Source organism: Balaenoptera musculus, chromosome 12 (assembly GCF_009873245.2).
Source record: "Balaenoptera musculus isolate JJ_BM4_2016_0621 chromosome 12, mBalMus1.pri.v3, whole genome shotgun sequence".
Lineage (NCBI taxonomy): Eukaryota > Metazoa > Chordata > Mammalia > Artiodactyla > Balaenopteridae > Balaenoptera > Balaenoptera musculus.
Window position 1 is genome coordinate 15,564,820 of NC_045796.1, and position 21,306 is coordinate 15,586,125.

The 21,306-nt window shown below is 44.6% G+C and overlaps 1 protein-coding gene across 9 annotated transcripts in view; it reads right to left on the reverse strand.

Annotated features, from left to right (window-relative positions):
• The window catches only part of MTHFD1L (methylenetetrahydrofolate dehydrogenase (NADP+ dependent) 1 like), a 227,669-nt gene that overhangs the window by 46,937 nt on the left and 159,426 nt on the right, over positions 1–21,306 (reverse strand). Inside the window, exon 27 of one of the 9 annotated variants that reach the window (XM_036871035.1) lies at positions 10,645–13,761. The exons of 7 other annotated variants lie outside the window; for them this stretch is intronic. In XM_036871035.1, coding sequence (XP_036726930.1) covers positions 13,699–13,761 — 63 coding nt within the window. In that variant the 3' untranslated portion in view covers positions 10,645–13,698. Of the gene's footprint in view, positions 1–10,644; positions 13,765–21,306 lie in introns of those variants that run through there. One more of the 9 variants, XM_036871036.1, reaches the window with a different exon arrangement.

A 21,306-nucleotide genomic window follows, 5' to 3' on the forward strand; every position in this document is an offset into this window, starting at 1 on the left:
CTCCAGCCTCCCAGTCTGAATTCCTCATCTTTCACCAAGACCATCCCAAATTATGATTGATGTGAGGATTGCAATGAAACGATACCATAGTTTTAGCCCTTTCCAAAAACTTAATGAAATCAGGCAAACTGGCACAAGTCCACACGAAAGGAATCAAAGCTGGATCCTGTGATCAGTGCTTCAGAGAAATGGAGCAGAGTTCAAAAGAAATGAGGCTGTGGACAAGTACTGATATTATTCTTAAGGACACTGACGATCCCTCCTGCAGATGCATCATTGCTGACACCACTAAGTGCAGGAGGAAGTGGTAAGGTTCTGGCCTACCTAAGGAAGTTCTTAAATTTTTAGCATTTACATGCTGTCAAGATTAACTGTCTTAGGTTGTGAGCAAAGGATTTTTAACTTAAAAAAGTTATGCAATCCATATCAAGCTTAATTTCTATTTAACTTTTGGAAAAGAAAGAACTGGGCTGAGTGTTCACAATATTGAGTCTCCTGGGATTAGTGGATGGAAACATTAAAAAGTCTGAAAAAGTACTGAAAAGGAATGAAGGTCAGAGAGTGGGCTGGGAAGCATATGGATGTTGTAACTGGACCCTCAGTTCAAGAACCTAACCCGTAGCAGCTACTTGGAGCCACAAGAAAATACCTCAGGATTTGAAAGATCTGGTAGCGTTAATAACCATGTCGAAGAAGAAAAAGTGAAAAACGATACTGGAAAACCCTAAGGTGTCTCCATCTCCATCACTGATAAGATCTTGGCTCAAGTTCCTCTTGATGGGTCACTGGGCAAAATGCACCAGGTCCCCGCAGAATCACAATGTGGTGTTTCCACTTCGGTGCGGTCGGGGAGGTGAGCCTCTGTTGCTGCAGTAGGAGGAGTAGCAAAAACGATCTTTTGCCATCTTTTGACTTAATCAAAACACAGTTATCAGATCTGAATTCTAGCTGTTATTTTGGTTTGTTTACCCAAAGCCTCCTCTCTTGCCAATGGGGTTAACTGGAATTGTGTTGCATGTTTATTAGCATTTCTCATCTCTTTTATGTTGCCATCCCTGAAAATAAACTTGTTATTCAAATGCTCCTTTCAAGTCCTCCTGCGTCTCCCTTAGAGCCACACTGAGTTACAGACATGCAGTCAAGAATAAGCGTCCATGGTTTACATGCACCAGAAGTCCACATGCGATACACAGGACGGGAGAGTTCATTTGGCTGGTGTCCGCACAACATTGGCAGAAAGAAAAGGAATCAGTGGTGATGCCAAGCTGGCAAGCGGCCACCGTGTTCCAATTCCTGGAGAAGAGTCAACCACATGGTAAGCCTGGGTCACTGGGTTTGAGAGATTTCACTTCATCAGTACATGGAGATATGTGTGTGTATATACGTTACCCACCTTAAACTTAATTAACACGCAATCTTATTTCCAGTGTCATAAGCTGGTATCTATTATTTATGAGCTTAACAAAAATTACGATTTAAAGAACTGCTTAAATAAATATTGATATTTTAAACTGATCAAACTAATATAATTTGATTTTATAATAATCAAATTGATACGTCTTTAACACTAATGTGGACTACGAAGACCTACACACACTGCTTTAATGAGCTGAACAGGAGAGGAATGCGATGAATAACTGTAGAAATTCTGCAGGAATAAGATGAGAAACCTCAAGTTTGAGGGGACGCGGTTAGGGGGGCTTGGTGAGGATGGCGGGCTCAAGTATCACAAAAAGGATGCACTCTGGGGAAAGGCGAGCAGCAGACTAAGGTCCAACGCACTTTTCCTGTGGTTCTTTTCAAGCCAAAGCTTTATTTAAAAAAAACCCAATGCTACCCAATCGCTGTGAGTATGGAGACCTCTCTTTGAAGTACAAAATGTTTCCCATGGGGTACAGTCCATTCAACATGAAAATGCATAATGAGAAGGAGCGACTATAAATTGAGAGTTATGTTTTTAAATGACTTTGTATTTCATCCATGCCAACCTCTATCTATAATTAAACAAACGGTAGTTTTGGCCCATGGGGGACACGATTTATTCACTCTACAGACCACGCACAGTCTGAGCAGTAGCCTTTGGGGGTCGTGCCTGACCGGCACTCTTATCCCGGCTTTTCGGTAACCGTAGGGGCAGCTCCATGTGGTGCAGGGGGGTCTGCCTCTGCCTCGCCCACAGGATGGGCATGACAGTCACTCCCTGGCTGGACACACTGGTGGGTCAGGACGGGGATGTGTGGCAAACAGGGCCGTCAGGGGATTCCTGAATACAGCTGACCCTTGAACAACACGGGTTTGAACTGCAGCAGGCCCACCTATACAGGGCTGTTTTTCAATAGTAAATGGTACAGGACTACACAACCCGGGGCTGGCTGACTCTGTGGATGTGAAACTGCAGACACAGAGGGCCCACTACAAGCTATACGTGCATTTGCCACTGTGCTGAAGCTGGCGCCCCTAAGCCTGGTGTTGCTCAAGGGTCAACCGTACCAATAGGCAGTTGGTGGGAGAGACAAGGTTCGTCTTCCTCTGGGATAGTGGGTTTCACGTTGGAAGTAGGTCACTTTGTGATATGGAGGGCATCCCTTCCAGAGAGGCAGGGCTGAGAAACGGAGAGAAGCCAGAAGGCAGCAGTGGCTAAAGCCAGACAATGCTAGAACTTCGTTATCTGGGTCAGTTCTTCTTTTTGTATACACTTGAGTTGAGTTTCTCTTACTGCCATGAAAAGCGAGTTTTGACGAGCGCAGTGAGGGTCAGACTTCACTGGCCAGGAGCCCCTGCCTAGGCCCCCAGCCTGGAGAAGGGGCTGTTCGGTGGGGCGGGCCCTGTGGGGGACGTGGGAGAGCACTGGGAGGTGAAGCCACGGTGGCCCGAGTCCCAGGCAGGCCGTCTCCTCCCGTAGAACAAGGGTCGGCACGTCTGTGCTCAATCGCGTGCGTGAGCAGCCCTTCCTTTGCTCACAGGCACCCCTACCCGTGGCTGTGAGACGGGAGTGGCGCTGCAGACGCTCCTAAATTAAACCACACCAGAGGTCCAAAAGTGTAAAGAAATGTGCAGGAGGTCATTTACGACCATTAACACATTTTTCAAGATTAGCAAACATTTGCTACCTTGAAAAGTTATAAGCTATGATTTTGTTTAATATTTTAAGGTTTTTGTTTGGAACTATGGTGAGTATTAAACCAGTCTTCACTAAATCGCACTTAAAAACCCCAAACCTACCAAACCTCTATTCCCAACAAGTTAAAAACAATTTAACACTTCAAGGAAATTTATCAGGAATTTAAGGAATGGCATAAAGAGAAACAATTTTAATTTATGACATGCGAAGTGAATTTTTTTGGAAGCGAACTCTGTTAAGTGAAATCAGAGTTTTGAAAGAGACAACTCCTCAAATTGACTGCTTTTGCCAAATATTAACCTTATTTTCATTCTTTGATTTTTCAAGACTTTAAAATAGTATATTTTTAAGACCAACAATTTGATTATGTATTTTGAGAAACTCTCAATCTGTGAGTTCATCCAGGAGTGGCCTGGTCCCAGTGGAAAGATTCATGACAAAGAGACACTGAATATCTTTTCAAATTCTAAGTAGCATGTGCTGGAAACGAACACTCCCAGAAATACTCATAACTCCCTGCAACAACTATAATATTACACTGCGTTTTATTCAAATTATTGCCCTCTTGAAAAACAAGTTGGAGCACAAATTCAAGTCTTTGGTTTTGAAGGTATATTTTCAAACATTTCATTAACTTCCAGCTTGAGTCCAGATAACGTGATGGACATTGCCACTTCCCATTCTTGACATCTGGCTTTTTAATTATTCTATTCGCTTAACTGTCTAAATATATTTGCATAAGTTTACAACAGTATCAGATGGAAGGCTTCATGAATTTGTCAATATTATATTTGGCTAGCTTAACGGAAAGGAAACGTTATGCTAAAAGCACAAAAATTCTGAACAGGGAAATAAGCAAACTGCCCTTACATCCACATAAGACATATTTGTTGGTAAAGTATAAAAGAAAAGAAAGATGGGTGTTTGACCTGATTACTGATCTTACAAAATATTCAGTCTTTTTCTTATGCTACGCTGCACACCATCAGTTAATTATGTTTGAAAGCTGAAAGAACAAAGACTGTTTAGATGACAAATGAGGCAGTAAATGAAGCTGAGATAGGAATAAAGATTCGAGAGGAAAACATTTTGTTTCTTTTTTAATATGCATTTTGAGACTATACAAATGACCTGCAACTTATTTTAAAATCGACATTCTACCATTAAGTTTGACTCTGTACATATTACATGATATCCCCTGAGACAACTTAGAATAATACAAAATTGACTATTAATAATCACACAAAAAGCAGCAAACACATGTGAATGCATTCAATCTAGCCATAAAAGGGCTCGAGGGGGCATCAGAGGAGGTTACCTGTTTAGGCACCAAAGTTAACTTCTAAGACCAAAGCCGACTTACATGTGTTGAGTTAAATGGATGTCTTACAGAACTACAGTCACATTGCTTTCTAGTACTTGTCTATCCAAGTTTAAGGCCACCCAGGAATGAAATCCAAAACTAAGTAAATATGCAGCAACCTCATTTGACAGTTTTCAAGTTCCAGTTTATCCTTTATCAGAGCTTCAAGCAAAAAACTAACATGTTTTGAGTTTGACTTCTTTTCATTTCCCGTATCCAAGGGGTCACCCTGCCTATGCTCTTGCCCCTGACACACCCCTAATATATTGTGTTTTTCTCTTTCCTGACCCTAGGGAATAAGTTCGTGAAGGCGAAGACTTTGCCACATTTACCTTCTTATTCCTAGTGGCAAACAAAGTGGAAACACAAAAATTTGTTGAATGGACACAAGAGGAAAGAGATGGGAAAGGTCCTAATAATTTACTGCCCGTTGATAATCCAGATGGATTGACCATGAATGGTTGACTTAGCGGCTGCTTAGAAATTTCTTCCGTGTGGAGGCCTCGATGTGATCAACTTGACTTTTTAGGGTCCAAGGATTCACTGCGAAGTAAGTTGCATTAAGCAAACTTACAAAGTCTGTTTTATAATCTAAATCCCATTTTATTCATTTTGGGTGAGGTATGACTTAGCCATTTTGAGAAGGCAGTGCAGAATGATGGAAAGAGCAACAGACATGAAACAGAAAAAAGCGCAGGCAAGCCCCATAGTAGGGCCCTAGTTTCCTCATTTATATAATGAGAGAGTTGAACTGGACGATCTCCAGCATGGTGGTTGGGAGACATCCAGGGATGGGCTTCCTCTCTGTGTGACGCTGGTTTTAGTAGTGCTAATGACTCCAGAACATTTAATTTATAGCCCAGATCTCTTTATCGAACCCTAGACCCAATAACCAATTGCCCAGTGGACATCTTCACTTGAACTTATGACAAATGCTTCAGACTCAAAATGTTCAAAATGGAATTCACTATTGTGCGGAAGAGAGAAAGCTACCCTTAGACCTGTTTGCAAGGCTGGTGTCTGGGAACTTGGCTTTTGAAAGGGTTTATACTGAACACCTGCTTCTCTTGTGGGAGTCTGGAATTCGGTGAGTGCCAGGCAGAGGGTGCCTACGTTCCTCTGGACTTCACCCCATGTGCCTTTTCCCTTAGCTGATTTTGCTTTGTATCCTTTTGCTGTAATAAATTGTAACTGTGAGTATGACTATATGCTGAGTCCCTCTAGTGAATCACTGGGGGTGGTCTGGGTTCCCCCAGCACAATTATTTGCCTCCTAAAATTGGTTTTTCCTCCTTTTTTGCTTATCTAAGTAAATGACAACCAGACCCACCTGGGGAACAAGTCAGACATTTGAGCCATTTCTGAAGTCTCTCCTCCCCTCTCCTGCTTATTGAGTCCAGCTCATTCTACCCCCATAATCCCTCTGGTACCCACGTCCTCCTCCACCTTCACTGGCTGTGCTGCAGGCTAGGCGGTGCGTTTCTTGCCTTCCTATCAGTACTACCACCTCCTAACTAGGTATTCATGCCTGTAGTCTCCTTTCTCTCCAACTACTCTCCAGATGGCTCTAAACTGTGAACACAGTGATGACATTGCTCTGCTTAAAATCCACAGGTCCTGCAGAATTAAGTTCTGATTCCTGAGCTTGACCCTCAAGGCCTCGCATGAGCTGGGCCTTAGCTTCCTGCCCAGTGTCACTGCGCACGCTCCTTCCACATCTGTCGTTGCCTGCACGCACCATCACCACAGGACCACGTTCTGTCTCACCTTGATGCTGTATGTATTGCTCTTTTCCTGCCCCACGTCACCTGACTAGCCTCTTCTCATCCCTCACAAGTGGGATGAGGCAACCCCACGCCCAGCCTGAGCTCCCCAACCCTGCCAGCTCCCAGTGCCATCAGCTCCCATGGGCTCTGGGGCACCTCTGCAACCCTCTGTCTCTCAGAAGGAAAGAGCTCTCGGCTCTTTTAGGTGTTAATATATTTAACTGCTGCCCCTCACCAGCCTGCGAACTCCATGAGGGCAAGGCCCAGTCCTTTTGTTGTTTTGTTTGCTTTTTTTCTCATGGCCTAGTGCACGGCGCTCTTCAATAAATATTGTATGAGTGAATCAGAAATAAGGCATTTGTGTGGTCGCACAGTGAGGCATTCATTAAGCTCGAATGCCCTGATGAATCATCACCATTAGCTTGAGTATCTGAAGTGCATCTAAAGGAAGAGGATTAGTCACTGCCAAGGACAGAACTCTCTGCCCGGGACTCTCCTGGTGATGACAATAAAATCGTCTTCTCCAGAGCTCCCTTTTCTCAGACCCATGTGGTCCTCTACCTTCTGGCCATAACCCACCCCGGGGCAATGCATATGATTCTTTACTATGCAAATATTAACTGAAGTGTTTTCAGCAGATTTCTCTGAATTGCTTCCCACAAATTCAGTGCTGTTTATCTTAGAGATATCCGCTTGCTGACCGTGGCTTGCCTTGCCCTTCACTTAAATCCTAATGTCCTTCTTCAAGTCTCTACTGTTCCCTTCCTTCAGTACATGAAGGATTTGAATTTGGAACCAAGCAAAGCCAAAATCCATTGGAAACACTGACTTACCTGTAAATGACATTGATGACTCCCCGGTGCATTACGCAACGTGCCGAGGAAGAGCCCTTCCTCACCATCTCATGGATGATCTGTACACATGGCCTCAGGACAGAGAGCACAGCCAACCTCCAGGCTGAGTGTCTGAAGTGCAGGGTCAGGTAAACTTGAGAAACTGCTCTGGCAAATGCCAATCTATGTGCTTTGATCAGCAAGAATACTTAACATCTTGGTTAGTTTTCAGGAATAAAAATTATTTAACAGGGGCTTCCCTGGTGGCGCAGTGGTTGAGAATCCGCCTGCCGGTGCGGGGGACACGGGTTCGAGCCCTGGTCTGGGAAGATCCCACATGCCGCGGAGTGACTGGGAAGATCCCACATGCCGCGGAGCGGCTTGGCCCGTGAGCCACAATTGCTGAGCCTGTGCGTCTGGAGCCTGTGCTCCGCAACAAGAGAGGCCGCGATGGTGAGAGGCCCGCGCACCGCGATGAAGAGTGGCCCTCACTTGCCACGACTAGAGAGAGCCCTCGCACAGAGGCGAAGACCCAACACAGCCAAAAATAAAATAATTAATTAATTAATTAAAAAAAAATGTACTTAAAAAAAAAAATTAAAAAAAAATTATTTAACAAAATGGTAAGAGAAGGGCCTTAATACTTAGGTAAGTACCTGATAGCTTTTAGAACATTTGCATCATTTAGTAGTTGTCGTTTCTCACAAAAGAGAAGGACGTGCTCAAATTGTATACTCTGATTTTATAAAAAACCCAATCAACATCCAGTTTAGGACTACAGTGGCTTGGAGCTGACAGAGACCAGAGGCCATCATCCCATCAGCGAGGTGAAGGGCCTTGGCCTGTGGCAGAGGCAAGACTTTAAGTCGAGATGTGGCAATGCCTTATCTAGGGTGCTCACCACAGCACCATCCTGCCCTTCATCCTGATGCTGTCTCACTTCTGGTGAAAAAAAAAAAAAAAAAAAATTCCTTCTAAAGTTTTGAGAAAGGCGCAATATTGGTTCAAGTGTCATCAAATAAGTGAAAACAGTAAAAACAACCCATGGTCCACACCTGCAGATGCTCTTAGACAACTCACTTGGCCAGGCCATGCCCAGCCATGCAGACGGGGGCAGGAGTCCTTGGAAAGGAGGGGACCAGGGCCTTGCTGCAGGCACAGGGTTGGGGATGTGCGTGAGCCGTGGCTCTCCCTTCTGGGGAGGTGGGGGACAAATTACACGTACCCCACAAAGCATAATTTTCATGGTACAGCTCTATCTTGAGGGTTAAATGGGCTTCTGTAGGCTAATTATCATCGATCTCACTGAAGAATTTGCAAGTGTATAATGCAGTTCATGATTCTTGCTGGCTGTCAGCCTGTAGCTCATCCTTAAACGCAAGCAAATAGCACATTTCTGCAAAGAGTACCAACAAGCTTCTGCAGGATCAGAAAAGCAGCCTCCACCAAAGGCCAAAAATGGATGTGACAGACCCCAAGAATCAGTGCCTCCATACTTCCTGCTCCTTTACGAAACCCAACATGGTCCTGACCTTCCCAGAGTCTCAAGCTGCATTAGATACATATCTTTCTTGTCTCTCTGTGAAGCTATTTATATTTCATTAAAACGTCAGTGCGGTAAATCAGCTTAAGCTCTTACTGGGTACGGAAATGAAACAAGGAAAGAAGAAATTGAAACCGCTAATCTATAAGCCATGGGCTGTCCCTGAATGGCAATGAAAATAAGGATTTTGTGTACTGCTTTCCTCAAAGGTAAGACTATTCTGGGCAGTGTCTGAAGTGAGAAAGATATGGTAGGAACACATTTTATTGTATACATATTGTATGAGTGTGCGTGTGTGTGTGTGTGTGTGTTGGAAAGTCTAGATCTCTCTAGCCTTGGAGCATTCTGGGTGGTATCTTTATTTCGACTTTGCCCCCTAATCTTCTGAAGTCTGGTTTCAGAAGGTGGAGGTTTTCAGCAAACAACTTAAGGAGGCTTACTTTAAAATAAAGTTTAAGAAATAGATTGACAGAAATCAGGAAAATATACACTGAATAAACGTCAAGATCCTGTTAGAAAGTAGGTGTGTGGTCCAGGCATCCTACAATTATTAGAACTGAGCTGTTTATTAGTTTTAGAGCTTCTTGACAACCCAAGAAAAAGGGGAGAACACTCAGGCCAACGATGTGTCTTGAAAAGGTATTTTCATTCCCTTGGGAAAGCAGCACAGAAAACAAAGTAAATAACCCCAAAATACTACTGTCACTTATGATCGGAAGAAATTCATTCAGTAACTAGAACCTACTGTGTGCCAAGCGCTGGGCCTGGCAGCCGACAGGTCAGGGTTATAATCTCCAGTGACAGCAGGGACTGACTCTATTCTATCACGCTGGCTGACCAGGTTCCTACGGCCTAGCAGATCAATCATTGGGCTGGTAGGGTTGATAATACTTTTGTGAAATTAAGGAACCAAATCAAGTCTCTCACCTAAAGAGATGACCAACCTATCCCAAAGAGAGAAAGAGGCCAGTAGAAAACAATTCTGGACCTCTTTAACCTTTTAAAGCACATTAATTAATGGGTGACAGAAACACCAAGATCCACACCAAAAAAAAAAAAAATAGGTGACATTATTCTGATTTAGAAGATACTCAAGGCAATAGTTTCAACCAGGAAAGCCTGGTTGAAAAATCTCAACATGTCACAATGAAAAATTTACCTTTGAGCAACACAGCTTTCTGCTAAGCAACCAAAAGTTTAGTTAGACAGTTTATCCTAAGTTACTACAACTTTAAAGCTAGAATGGAATTAACGGCTATCAAGCAATAAGGTTCTGGATACCATCTTCTCACATAATGGGATTAGTTTTAGAATAGAGCGTTTGAAGCCACTCTTTCTAATTGGACGGCTACCAGAATCAAGGCTCATGCCCAGTAATGGATAGGATGTGAAAATAAGACTATATAATCAGCAGAAAGATGATATAATATTTCTGAGGAGGCAATGATGGGGTTGAATCATGGTTTTACTCCTTACCGGCTCCAGGATCAGGGCAATTTACTTAATGTCTCTGTCCTCGGTTTCCCTCTGTGTAAACAAGGGCAGTGATGTTACCTACCTGGAAGGGGGCAGTGAGCATTAAATGAGTTAATATATACTGCTGAAAACGCTGTCTGGCTCTGATGTTAGTGCTGATTACAGTTTTAATTTTTTTTTTTAATAAATTTATTTATTTATTTTTGGCTGCGCTGGGTCTTCATAGCTGTGCGGTCTTTCTCTAGCTGCTGCGAGCGGGGGCTACTCTTCTCTGCAGTGCACGGTCTTCTCATTGTGGTGGCTTCTCTTGTTGCAGAGCATGTGCTCTAGGCACGTGGGCTTCAATAGTTGTGGCATGCAGGCTCAGCAGTTGTGGCTCACGGGCTCTAGAGCGCAGGCTCAGTAGTTGTGGCGCACAGGCTTAGTTGCTCCGTGGCATGTGGGATCTTCCTGGACCAGGGCTCGAACCCGTGTCCCCTGCATTGGCAGGAGGATTCTTAACCACTGCGTCACCGGGGAAGCCCTACAGTTTTAATTTTTATCATTGTAATTTAAGTAAACATCCCTTTGTTTCTACTTGCTTTTTCTATGCATTTTTACACTGTTGACATTATAGTCTATGAATCCCATTTATTTTCCCACTAAACAAACCAGTTATTTCTCCAAGTCATTAAACATTATAAGCATATAGCCGCTGTATATATTTAGAGACAACATTCTGGTCCTGAAACTATCCAGACATTAGTATCTTTAACCCTCCTTTCAATGATTCCTTTTCGCATCACACATTACATCTGGGGGAAAAGAATGGATTATTTTGGGGGCTAGAAAGATGTGAGCTTATGTGCTCAACAGAGAAGATACGGAAGAAATAAAATCACAATAGAAGATCTGTGAAAACGTACAGGACTACCGTAGACAGAGTTTTTGTTTGTTTGTGTTTAATAACACACAGAGAGCAGTGCCTGCATGTTGATAACACAGGAAGGAGGACAGGATGTCAGGGTAAGATGCAGAGTAGCCCGGTGCACTTGAGATGAACTGGACATTCCACCCTTGTCCTCAGCTTGAATGTGTGATCACAAGGAAGTGCTAAAGAGGGATTTATGGGCATTTTTGTTTTCAGTGCTGCAGAGATTCCCCATCAGGGTTTCCATGTACCATTAACTATTTATTGTCCAAAGACAAGAAGACTCTGTCTGAAATTCTAATCCATACACTTAATATTCTTCTTCTTCCTGAAATCTTCCGTTCTTTTTCCAGTGATGTGTTTGCAGTGATATATATATTTTTTCTGTCTGTAATGCATTCTACTCCAAAGAAAGATAGCAGGTTCCAATTTATGCCTCAAATGAAAACTAAAAGCACTTCAAAGAAGTCAAATAGATCTCCTTTTGGAATCCCATTGTTAGGTGGTGCCTCTCTCCTCTCTCCCTGCCCAAACTTTTCCATCTCTAAAATGGAGCACATTCCATTCTTTTTGACAAACTTATCAAAATTAAAATAACAACCTCTGGCTGTCAAAACAACTTCAAAAAAAAAAAGAAGTCAGTTGTGGTTATTGTAGATAATAAAGAACTTACAGCTACCTATGCAATGATTTTTACCCATGTGAAAACTATTTCTTTAAATAAATGGGTTTTAGATGGCATAAAGGACTACAAATGAGTCATTTACTAAATTCATTATTTTATAAACTTTGGAGGGAACGCCAACCACATCATGGACCTGGGAGCTGGACCGACCGTATGCAACTTGGAGAACCGACCTTTTGCAGAAGAGTCCTTGTTGTAATTATTTTCAGGCCCAAACAAAAAACTGTCTCTTAATATGAGCAAGTACTTGGGATTTACACTTCAGGGAGAACTTTTCACATATCATTGTGATTTTATAGCTTTGATGACAAGTTAACTCTTTGCCACCTGTAAGCAGACTGAACCACTCCATAAAAAGAAAGAGCAAAGATAGTGGAAACCCAGGTTACTGGTCCCCATGGGCTTATAATAATTGTGATAATGCCGCAAACACGCTGAAAATAGAGGATTCTAATGGGCTGGAAATATTTGTGCAAGTTCGACAAATTATGCATGGTGTCTCAGACAGAGAAGAGATTACTTCCTTTATTTTTAGGAGAATTCTCTTTATTTGTGTAATGTAGCTTGAAACAACTTTAAAAGCCTCTGACCTGCAGCAAATCACGGTCCATTCAGAAACCAAATTATTGAGGCTTAATGACTAAATGGACACAGAAATAGTACTTCACTACAGGCGACCACATAGAGTGCAGAAACAACTCATTTGTCCCCAGACACAGCCTGGAGCTGCCCGTTTTGACACTTCTGGCTTTCCTGTTTACCTAGTACAAGGTCCATCCTGGAACAGGGCTCACCAGCCTGGGCAAGGGAAACTGCTGGAAGTTTTGTTTTTCTGCCTCAAAGGCAATAGAGAATGACCCAGAGACCTTGTGTTGTGGCCATGCAGGAGGTGGCCCTGCCCATGCCCAGGGGCAACCATTCACACTTACTGCTGTGAAGAGCCCCCTGGAGCTGTCAAGGCAGAGGCGTTGGAATGATCTTATTACACATCCTTCCATTGGTTAAGGGCTCCCTCCCACTGCCTTCAGGGTCAAGTTCAACTCCTAACTACAGGGTCTAAGGCGCTCTGCAGTCAGGTTCCTGCCCACTGCTCTGTCTGGAATGATTCCCCCCTAAACGCTGCCCTTTTTCAGGACACCCAGGGCACTTCCAGGCAGGTTCTCTGCACGGCTGTCCTTTCCCTCGGGAGAAGCGAGCACCCCTTCCTCGTGTCTCTCTACAACCCGGCACCTTCAACACTTTGCTTGGATCTATTAGTCTGTCAGCACTAAGCGTCCAGGGCAGGGATTGGGTCTTTCCCGTCTCCGTCACCCAGTACATCGTGCATATCAGACAGGCAACAATGTTTTGAATTGGAAGGGAACTTGGAGACTGTGTATCACCGGAATGTAAAAAAAGTCTCCATGTTTTTGCTCTGGCCTCTCTCCTGAGTTCCAAAAACAAATTTCTAACTGGCTGATGGATGACTTGACAGGGAAATGCAACAGGCACCGCAAACAACATGGCGCTCCCAGTCACCTCCACTGAGACACCAGCTTGCTCTTCGTGCGCCCTTCCTTCCAGGTCGTCGGGAGTCACCCTGGACCCCCTCCTCATATTCCATCCATGTTCGGTTTCTGTGATTCCTAGTGGTCTCCCGGCCACACACCATCCTCTCCATTTCTACCATTACTGCCCCCATCCTGGGCCTACCACATGCACTCAAGGGCTCCTGACCTGTCTCTACTTCCTTCAGGTGATTGATGCCAGGTGGTCCTCCACCCACAAAAATCTCAAACGTCCTGGTATGCCCCAGTATGTCACTCAAGGCCCCAGTCTCTAACCAACCTTCCCAGCCTACGCGAAGACCCACTGTGGTCTTGGTTTTCTTTGAGGTTTTACTGCGTGGATCATTTACGCCTTCCTTGTGGCGAGCAAACTGCACAAACCATTTGCTGTAATTTCCTGGTGTCGATGCTCTATTATCAAAGCACCTGCTGTCCCTGGAGGGCGGCCCCACCTTTTATGCTTTGTTATATGTCTCAGCGGGCAGCACACACAGCACCGGGAATACACACCGACTGACCTACTGAGAAGAAAATATCAAGATGTTCAAAATTTAAGTTATTCTTGTGCAAAGATCTCATAAGCCTTAATATTCATGGAGCGCTAGAACCCTCCTTGGCCACTTATCACTAACTCGGCTCACAGGGCTGGTACGAGGAGTAATGAATGAGTTAATCTATTTAAAGCATTGGGAAGAGTGTCTGGCCTGTAGTCATAACAGCTATTATTTATTATTATTATTATTACTGCTATTATTATTCCCACTGAAATGAGGGCTGAGATTCATTAACAAGCAGTTTCCACACAAACGGCCATATGCCAAGTGATACAGCTTGATGGGATATTCGATCTATAAGTCCATATCTAAACACGTTAAGAAAAATATATTTAGACCTGGTTTTATAGCCTTGCTGGTCAGTAACTGGTTTGAAAAGAAGGGCTACAGCACTGACCCCGAAAGGCTGGAGTTACGAGCAGATAAGATAGGTGGGCATTTGAGCCTGTCCTCTTAGTTTCTTACAAGATGTGCTTTTCCAGACTGGGACTTGAGTGGAGATCCTGATACTGTGAGGTCACATCGGCAGAGGACACCTTAAGGATCCCCGTGCCCTCCGCGCAGTTGGCTGACCCCCTCACATTGGGTTGGCTCAGCCGTATGTTCTACACTGGACTCCCCAGTGTGGACAGATCAAGGGAACCAAAGGCAGAGTCTCTACGCTGGGGAGGCCTGGATTAACAGGAGACACTGGGCAAGGTGACTTGATAAAGGACAGGACACCCAAAGGAAATAAGTGCAAGAGATCTTAGCTGGGTAGAGCTGGCAGCACAAAAGCAGAGGTGTGCTTGAGGGAGAAATGCAGTGTTGGGAGGTGAGTAGGGGGGTCACAATGCCAGTCCTGGGGGAAGGTTCTGGAGTGAGTAAATATGTCTTCAGAGAAGAAACACGGATAAATTTGAGAACTGGATGATGGATTTTGGAAGGTACAAAGAAGCACGGCGGTCACCCAGTGACTTTCACAGGCTTCACACTCCCCAGAGCTGATTCTTGGGGTTGGCTTAAGTCTCAAACAGGAGACTGACATACACTATGGATTCAGCTTGTATTCTTAGCCCTAGGTTTCCCCCTCAGCAGACTGGCCAAGGGCACATACGTAATGCAGGCACCCCTGGAAATCCTTACAGAAGGGTGGCAATGTGGCTATGAATTTTCATTCTGGGTCTTCCAGGGACTATATATATAAATACCTCCGTTTGATCACTTAACCCAACATAAATTATTTCTCTAATACCTACTTTATACTTGTTCCCTGATTTAATTAGATCTGGCTATAGTCACTGGTATAAAATGTTTTGAATTTTCAGTGATACCCAGAAAACAGCAGGGGGGAACCAACTTTTCCAAAAGCAGTATACCACAAATGTTTTACAGGGACATATACTATTTTTATTTTAACATTTAATCTGATGTCCATGGGAGGATACTCTGATGAACACATACGTAGTTAAGCCTGTGAACTGCTATGAGTTCCAGATAATATCAACTATATTCCTCCCTCAAATTACAATCCCAGTTTGAAAGTGCCATAGTTTTCTTCTAAATCTAGCTTTTCTTCCTATTCATTCATTCCCACCAAATGCTCAAACTGACTCTAAGGGTGGCCCAGTTATTTAATTTGAAAGCTGGTATTTTGGTTTGTATTAATTTTATTTCCCTTTCTTAAACTGCTTAGCTGCTTCCAACTATATGCCTCTAAGTAAAGACTAGGATAACAAAGTAAACGAATGCAACAAAGAGGCGGAGAATAACGAGAAGTGCCCTGAGTACCAGATACTTCTATGGATGTCTTTCTGACTTGTGTATATCTTGATTGGCAATTTTATGCTCTGAATCCAAACTACTAAATGTGGCAGGAAACAAGTAGGCTAGAGATGGAAGTGGAAGAGGAATGGGCCAATTTCATCAATCCCTAGAGAAAACAAAAGGTCAATATCCTGATGATAGGGGTGGACACTTAAGCATCACAAGTACCCTTTTCTAGGTTCACAGAAAATAAGAAAGACAGAGCCTACACATAGGGATTAATAGTGGTAGGTTACAAATTTAACCCAATTAAAAAAAAATTAACTCAATAATAGAAATATCTGGTAACGTTATTACTCAGCACGTTTCCCTGGCTGAGGCTGATTTCATTTGAAGTAATTTTATATTTATGCTAAAAATATATTAGCATTGGGCTTCCCTGGTGGCGCAGTGGTTGAGAATCCACCTGCCAGTGCAGGGAACACGGGTTCGAGCCCTGGTCTGGCAAGATCCCACATGCCACAGAGCAACTAAGCCCATGTGCCACAACTACTGAGCTTGCGCTCTAGAGCCCACAAGCCACAACTACTGAGCCCGCGTGCCACAACTATTGAAGCCTGCGTGCCTAGAGCCCGTGCTCCGTAACAAGAGAAGCCACAGCGATGAGAAGCCCTTGCATTGCAACGGAGAGTAGCCCCCGCTCGCCGCAACTAGAGAAAGCCCGCGCGCAGCAACGAAGACCCAACGAAGCAAAAAATAAAAATAAATAAAATGTAAAAACCCACATTATTTAAAAGAAAAAAATTAGCATCAAACTCAGGGAGAAAACGTCCTTGAAACAAATGGATTAGACCTAGATAACAGTATGTGGCAGAGGGGCAAACATTTTCCTGAGTCACAAAGCTTCCTGTGTCTCATCAATCTGATAAACAGTTTCTGGAAATCGAGAATGCTGCTGGTCACTTTCCTTTCGCTGAAACATGCCATACTGAAAAGGCAGTGACGAGTCCTCTCCTGCTGGAGACAGACACACGTGTGCCTCTCCTCTGGACACCGGGAAGGGGGCATGGTCACAAAGCAACTGGGTCACTTGCTGCAGCCACGTCAGGATAAGAGGAAGCGAGGGGTGCCTGCTCCAGGGGAAGGTCACGTTTGGAAGAAAGCTGGAAATTCTGATGTAGAGATAAGAAGACTAGTGGGAGAGAGACCCAAGCTGGGTGGAGAAGAGGAACCCGACCAGGTCCCCACGAATGGGGTGAAAGGACACAGCGATACAAAGAAAGTGAGGCCAGATGGGGAGGGGAGGCTTGCGGCCATTTGTGCAGCGAGTCTGGATTATTTCAAACTAATCACAGAGATTTCAGGTGTCGGTTTAACTGGGGCCAGGGAACATGGGAGTTAGGAAGGCTACTTGCAGAGACTTTTAAAAAATAAGCTAAGAGTTTCTTTATTTGTCGGGGGGTGGGTGGTGTGTGTGGGGGGAAAGTAAGGCAAGAGGAGAGTGAGGGAAAGGAGAGAGGAGGAGTGGATTATTTTGCAGGAAATATGCCCAATACTGAGCTTCCGACAGACCTTCTGTGTGATCTCATAGGATGGGAAGCTCTTTACAACACGACTGCTTAGCCATCTCATTTAAAGGCAGCTTGGGGGGACTTCCCTGGTGGCGCAGTGGTGAAGACTCCACCTGCCAATGCAGGGGACACGGGTTCGAGCCCTGGTCCGGGAAGATCCCACGTGCCGCGGAGCAGCTAAGCTGGTGTGCCACAACTACTGAGCCTGCGCTCTAGAGCCCGCGAGCCACAGCTACTGAGCCTGCGCTCTAGAGCCCGCGCGCCACAACTACTGAGCCCATGCTCTAGAGGCCGCGAGCCACAACTACTGAGCCCACGCGCCGCAACTACTGAAGCCCGCACGCCGAGAGCCCGGGCTCTGCAACAAGAGAAGCCACCCAGTGAGAAGCCTGCGCACCGCAACCAAGAGTAGCCCCCTCTCTGCAACTAGAGAGAGCCCTCGCTCAGCAATGAAGACCCAACGCAGCCAAAAATAAAATAAATAAATAAATTTATTAAAAAAAATAAAGGCAGCTTGAGGAGTGAGTGTGTGTACCTGGCCATGAATCTCTGGAAAATGTGAGGAGTAGTGCATTGGGTTGAAACCTACAAGGTCTGAATTAATTCATGCCTAACCAGGTGGACCGAGTTTATGACTATGCATCCCTGAGTAGGGTCGGTGTGCCAGGAAGAAAACACCTCCTCACTGAGCTGCAGAATAACTTCATCACGACCTGAATCAGATGCAGCGGAAACAAAACATTCAGTACATACTTTTACAGGAGAGGGAGGAGAACGGAAAACAAAGTGAGCTTAACTGAAATGTGAGAAAGAAAACGGCAATGACTTGGCTGGGTGGGGCCCCAGCTTGCTCTTTCACTGGCCCCCGTTCCCCGCAGGCCAGTAACTCTCCACCCAGCATTCGCTGTGGATGACATCACTGATTTCCCAAACACGCTCCAGCAGTTTCCTGCTTTCCAGAGTCAAGCCAAGCGAGGTTGTCAGTGGGGCACCTGGGTAGAGATGTGGCCAGGTCAGGTCACAGAGTGGAAATGAAGGCCACACCAGGGCCTGTTTGCTCGTTCAATGAGCTGCTTGTTTTACTGCTGATTTTTCAGTCCCCTTTCCTTGGACAGATTTCCGTGCTCTGATGGGGCCAGCCCAGACCAATCATGGCATGTACACATATTCAGTGCCCAGGATCACACAGTCTGCTCCAGAAAGAGCACAGGGACCAAAGTGAAGGGTGTAGGAAGGGAGAGGGGAACTGCCCAGTGAGAATCACTGCTCCAGACGGACTCGGAGCTCTGACGCACTGCATCTTACAGCCCCCAGCCTAGATGCTTCTCTCTCCCCATTGGTCTGTGAGGCCAAAGCACTAGGATTCTCTCTACAGTTTCAAGTAGCCACTGTGTCCCCCAGAAAGGCTCTAACTGGCACTGAACACCATGTAAACGCTGTAGGAAGTCTTAATCCCTTCAGGGTAAACTGCAGGATGGCTTAAGCCCAAGATTCCAGCTCATATTCTTGTCCTTAATAACCATTTGGTCCTAATTTTATGTCCTAAGTTTGTCAATAAAGAAGACTTCATATTCAAGAGGACTTCTAAGTTCTTCTAAGGAGCCAATCTCATTGCCTCAAAGTGATATCAAAGCAAAATAGTCCGATACACCAAAAACTACCTTCAAATGGACTTCTGCTAGGAATTCACACTTGGTTGGACACCTCTCCAAGCCAACTGTTCTGACAACGCGTCACTCTATGAGGAAGCCCCACAAGAAAACAAATTAACATGGAAAAAACGATCTTGCATTTCCTTAACAGAATTTGGGGCCAGCAAACATCTGACAAGACTCGACAAACCATACTCAGGAGTGCACTTCTTAGAGGAACATTCCAGCTCTTTTGTCCATTCTTTGGTGTCCCAATTTTCAGGTGTTAAAACACTACAAGACAGCCAGGAAGGGCAAGATGATTCTACCAGCCTAATTCTGCCTGCCATACGTGTACTCTGACTCCCTTGCAACTAACTGGCCCTGGCTAAACATTTCCCCAAGTACTTTCAGTTTACCATTTCTCTGTTTATTGTATTTTTCATGTTATGAAAGTGACATATACTTGATGCAGTAATTTGAAATAAGCAGAAAAGTAAAGAAAAGAAGCTGTTCATAATATCACAGCCCCCTGTCAACATTTTGGTGTCTTTTTAGTCTTTTCTATATGGAATGTAATTTACTTCCCAATAATATAATTTCATAAACTTTGCTTACATATTAATGTTTTTATGTCATGAAATTTATGTCAAATGATTAAACAGCCCTGATAAATTATAAAAACCTAAAGACAATACCAAAGCAATGGGACCACCAGACAAAGACCACCTACTAAATTGGGGAAGGGGTGGGGAATGAGATTGTTTTGGAGAAGTTTTATAAGTTACGAGATTTATTGAGCACTCTAAACCATAAGCTTTGAAAGAATTTTTGGAAACTTAACAGGGTAATCTGTAGAATATAGGGTTGGAAAATCTTAAAAACCGCCTGCTCTTTTCTCCCCACATCAAAGATCTGGATTTGCTAAACTATTTCTTACAAGGAGATGTACTAAGTGGTGGTGTGTTGGTCAAGGATTTTATACTCTTTTGTAGCTTTCAATAATACGATGGAAAGAATATACAAGAATAATGTCATTAAAGAGAGGCAAGGATACACACGGAGCTTAGTAGGAATGAAGATATTTTAGGAAGGAAAAACGAGATAGAAAACACTGCCAGTGCACCTAAGGATGGGGCAAAGGTCTTAGATGGCCCTAGCTGAGGAACCCATGTACGACTGGGTGCTTCCATAAAAAACAGCACCAGGAAGTGAAATGTACTGGTAAAGTGTCTACACCAACTGGAAGTCACAAATTGGTGATCAACTCCAATTAAAGAAGTAACTAAATAAAACATGATGAAATCATTCAGTGGTAGAAAACTCTGGCCTATAAGTAAGGATGGAAGGTAAAAGTAAATATTTAGAAAACTAAACGTGGAGGGGAAAACACCGAACTCTCCAGCACTTCACCGTGCGATCTCCCAAAGTCAGCAAAGCTGGAGATGTTTGTTTGAGGAGGGACATGCTTGTGTTGAGATCCTCCACTTTTAGACCTACGAGGTAGCCAGGAGGACGGGCCTCCCCTGAGGACACACCGGAAGGGATTTCTCCTTTGCTATAAAGCTCACAGTGTTCTGCACGTGTATGATTTTATTTGCCAGCATCTGCCATAAGGCCCCTCAGGAGAGGACTGGAGCTTGTTCACCTCCACGTGGTTTACAGCACCTCCCACCCGACAGGTATAAATGAATGCATGAATGAATGAACGAGCAAGGCAGCAAAACTGAAGGGCTTTCTGATTTTGAGGTCTCAGTCTGGGCTTTTTTCCTGGAGGGGAGAGACGGATGTGTGCTTCAGAGGCGCTCACATAAGCCCGTGTTGAGTCAGGGTGATTCATCAGGCTAGAATTTTCCCACCTGCAGGAGCCAGTCCCCCCGGTGTCCCCATCCCCCTTTGCCTCGGTCATCTCAGCAGGAAATTACTACACTGTGTCTCCCACACGGATGATGAATCTTAGAAGCATTCTCAGAGACTGTGGCAGGGCCCCGGACGGGGTCAAGTAAAAGTAAATACCAGCCCTTATTAGGCGATCCTGGCCTCCTGCGGTGCGTTTGCCCTGGACACCAGCGGCTTCCTGCTCTGTCACAGAAAGCAGACCGCAGGTCACTGCCTCCACGTGATGCTTCCTGACCTCCAGGAACTTCTTCCTTCCTCGCTCCTCACACGATTGTTTTGGAGGATTTTACCGCGGGGCCCTGCTGCTTACGGCTCCACCCGGGGGTGGAGGCACGGGGACCTCCTCAGGGAGCCCAGGCAGCCGGAGGCCACCCCTCAAGGACCGCTCACACCTTCATCTTCTAACGACTAGTCAGGCGTCAAGGAGTTGCAGAGGGACGGAGGGATGGACTAGGGGTCATGCACACACACACGAGCTGTGGCTGACGGAATCCTGGCTTTCCACAACTGGTCTTTCAAGGCTGTGGATGTGAGGGTATCAGTTGAGGTGGGAGGAGACTCACAGCATCTATTTGCTTAGTGACCCCACAGATTTAAAATTATGATTGGTATTTAATGACTCTTAAATGCTCAGAGACTCAGAAGGTATCATTTACTGACTC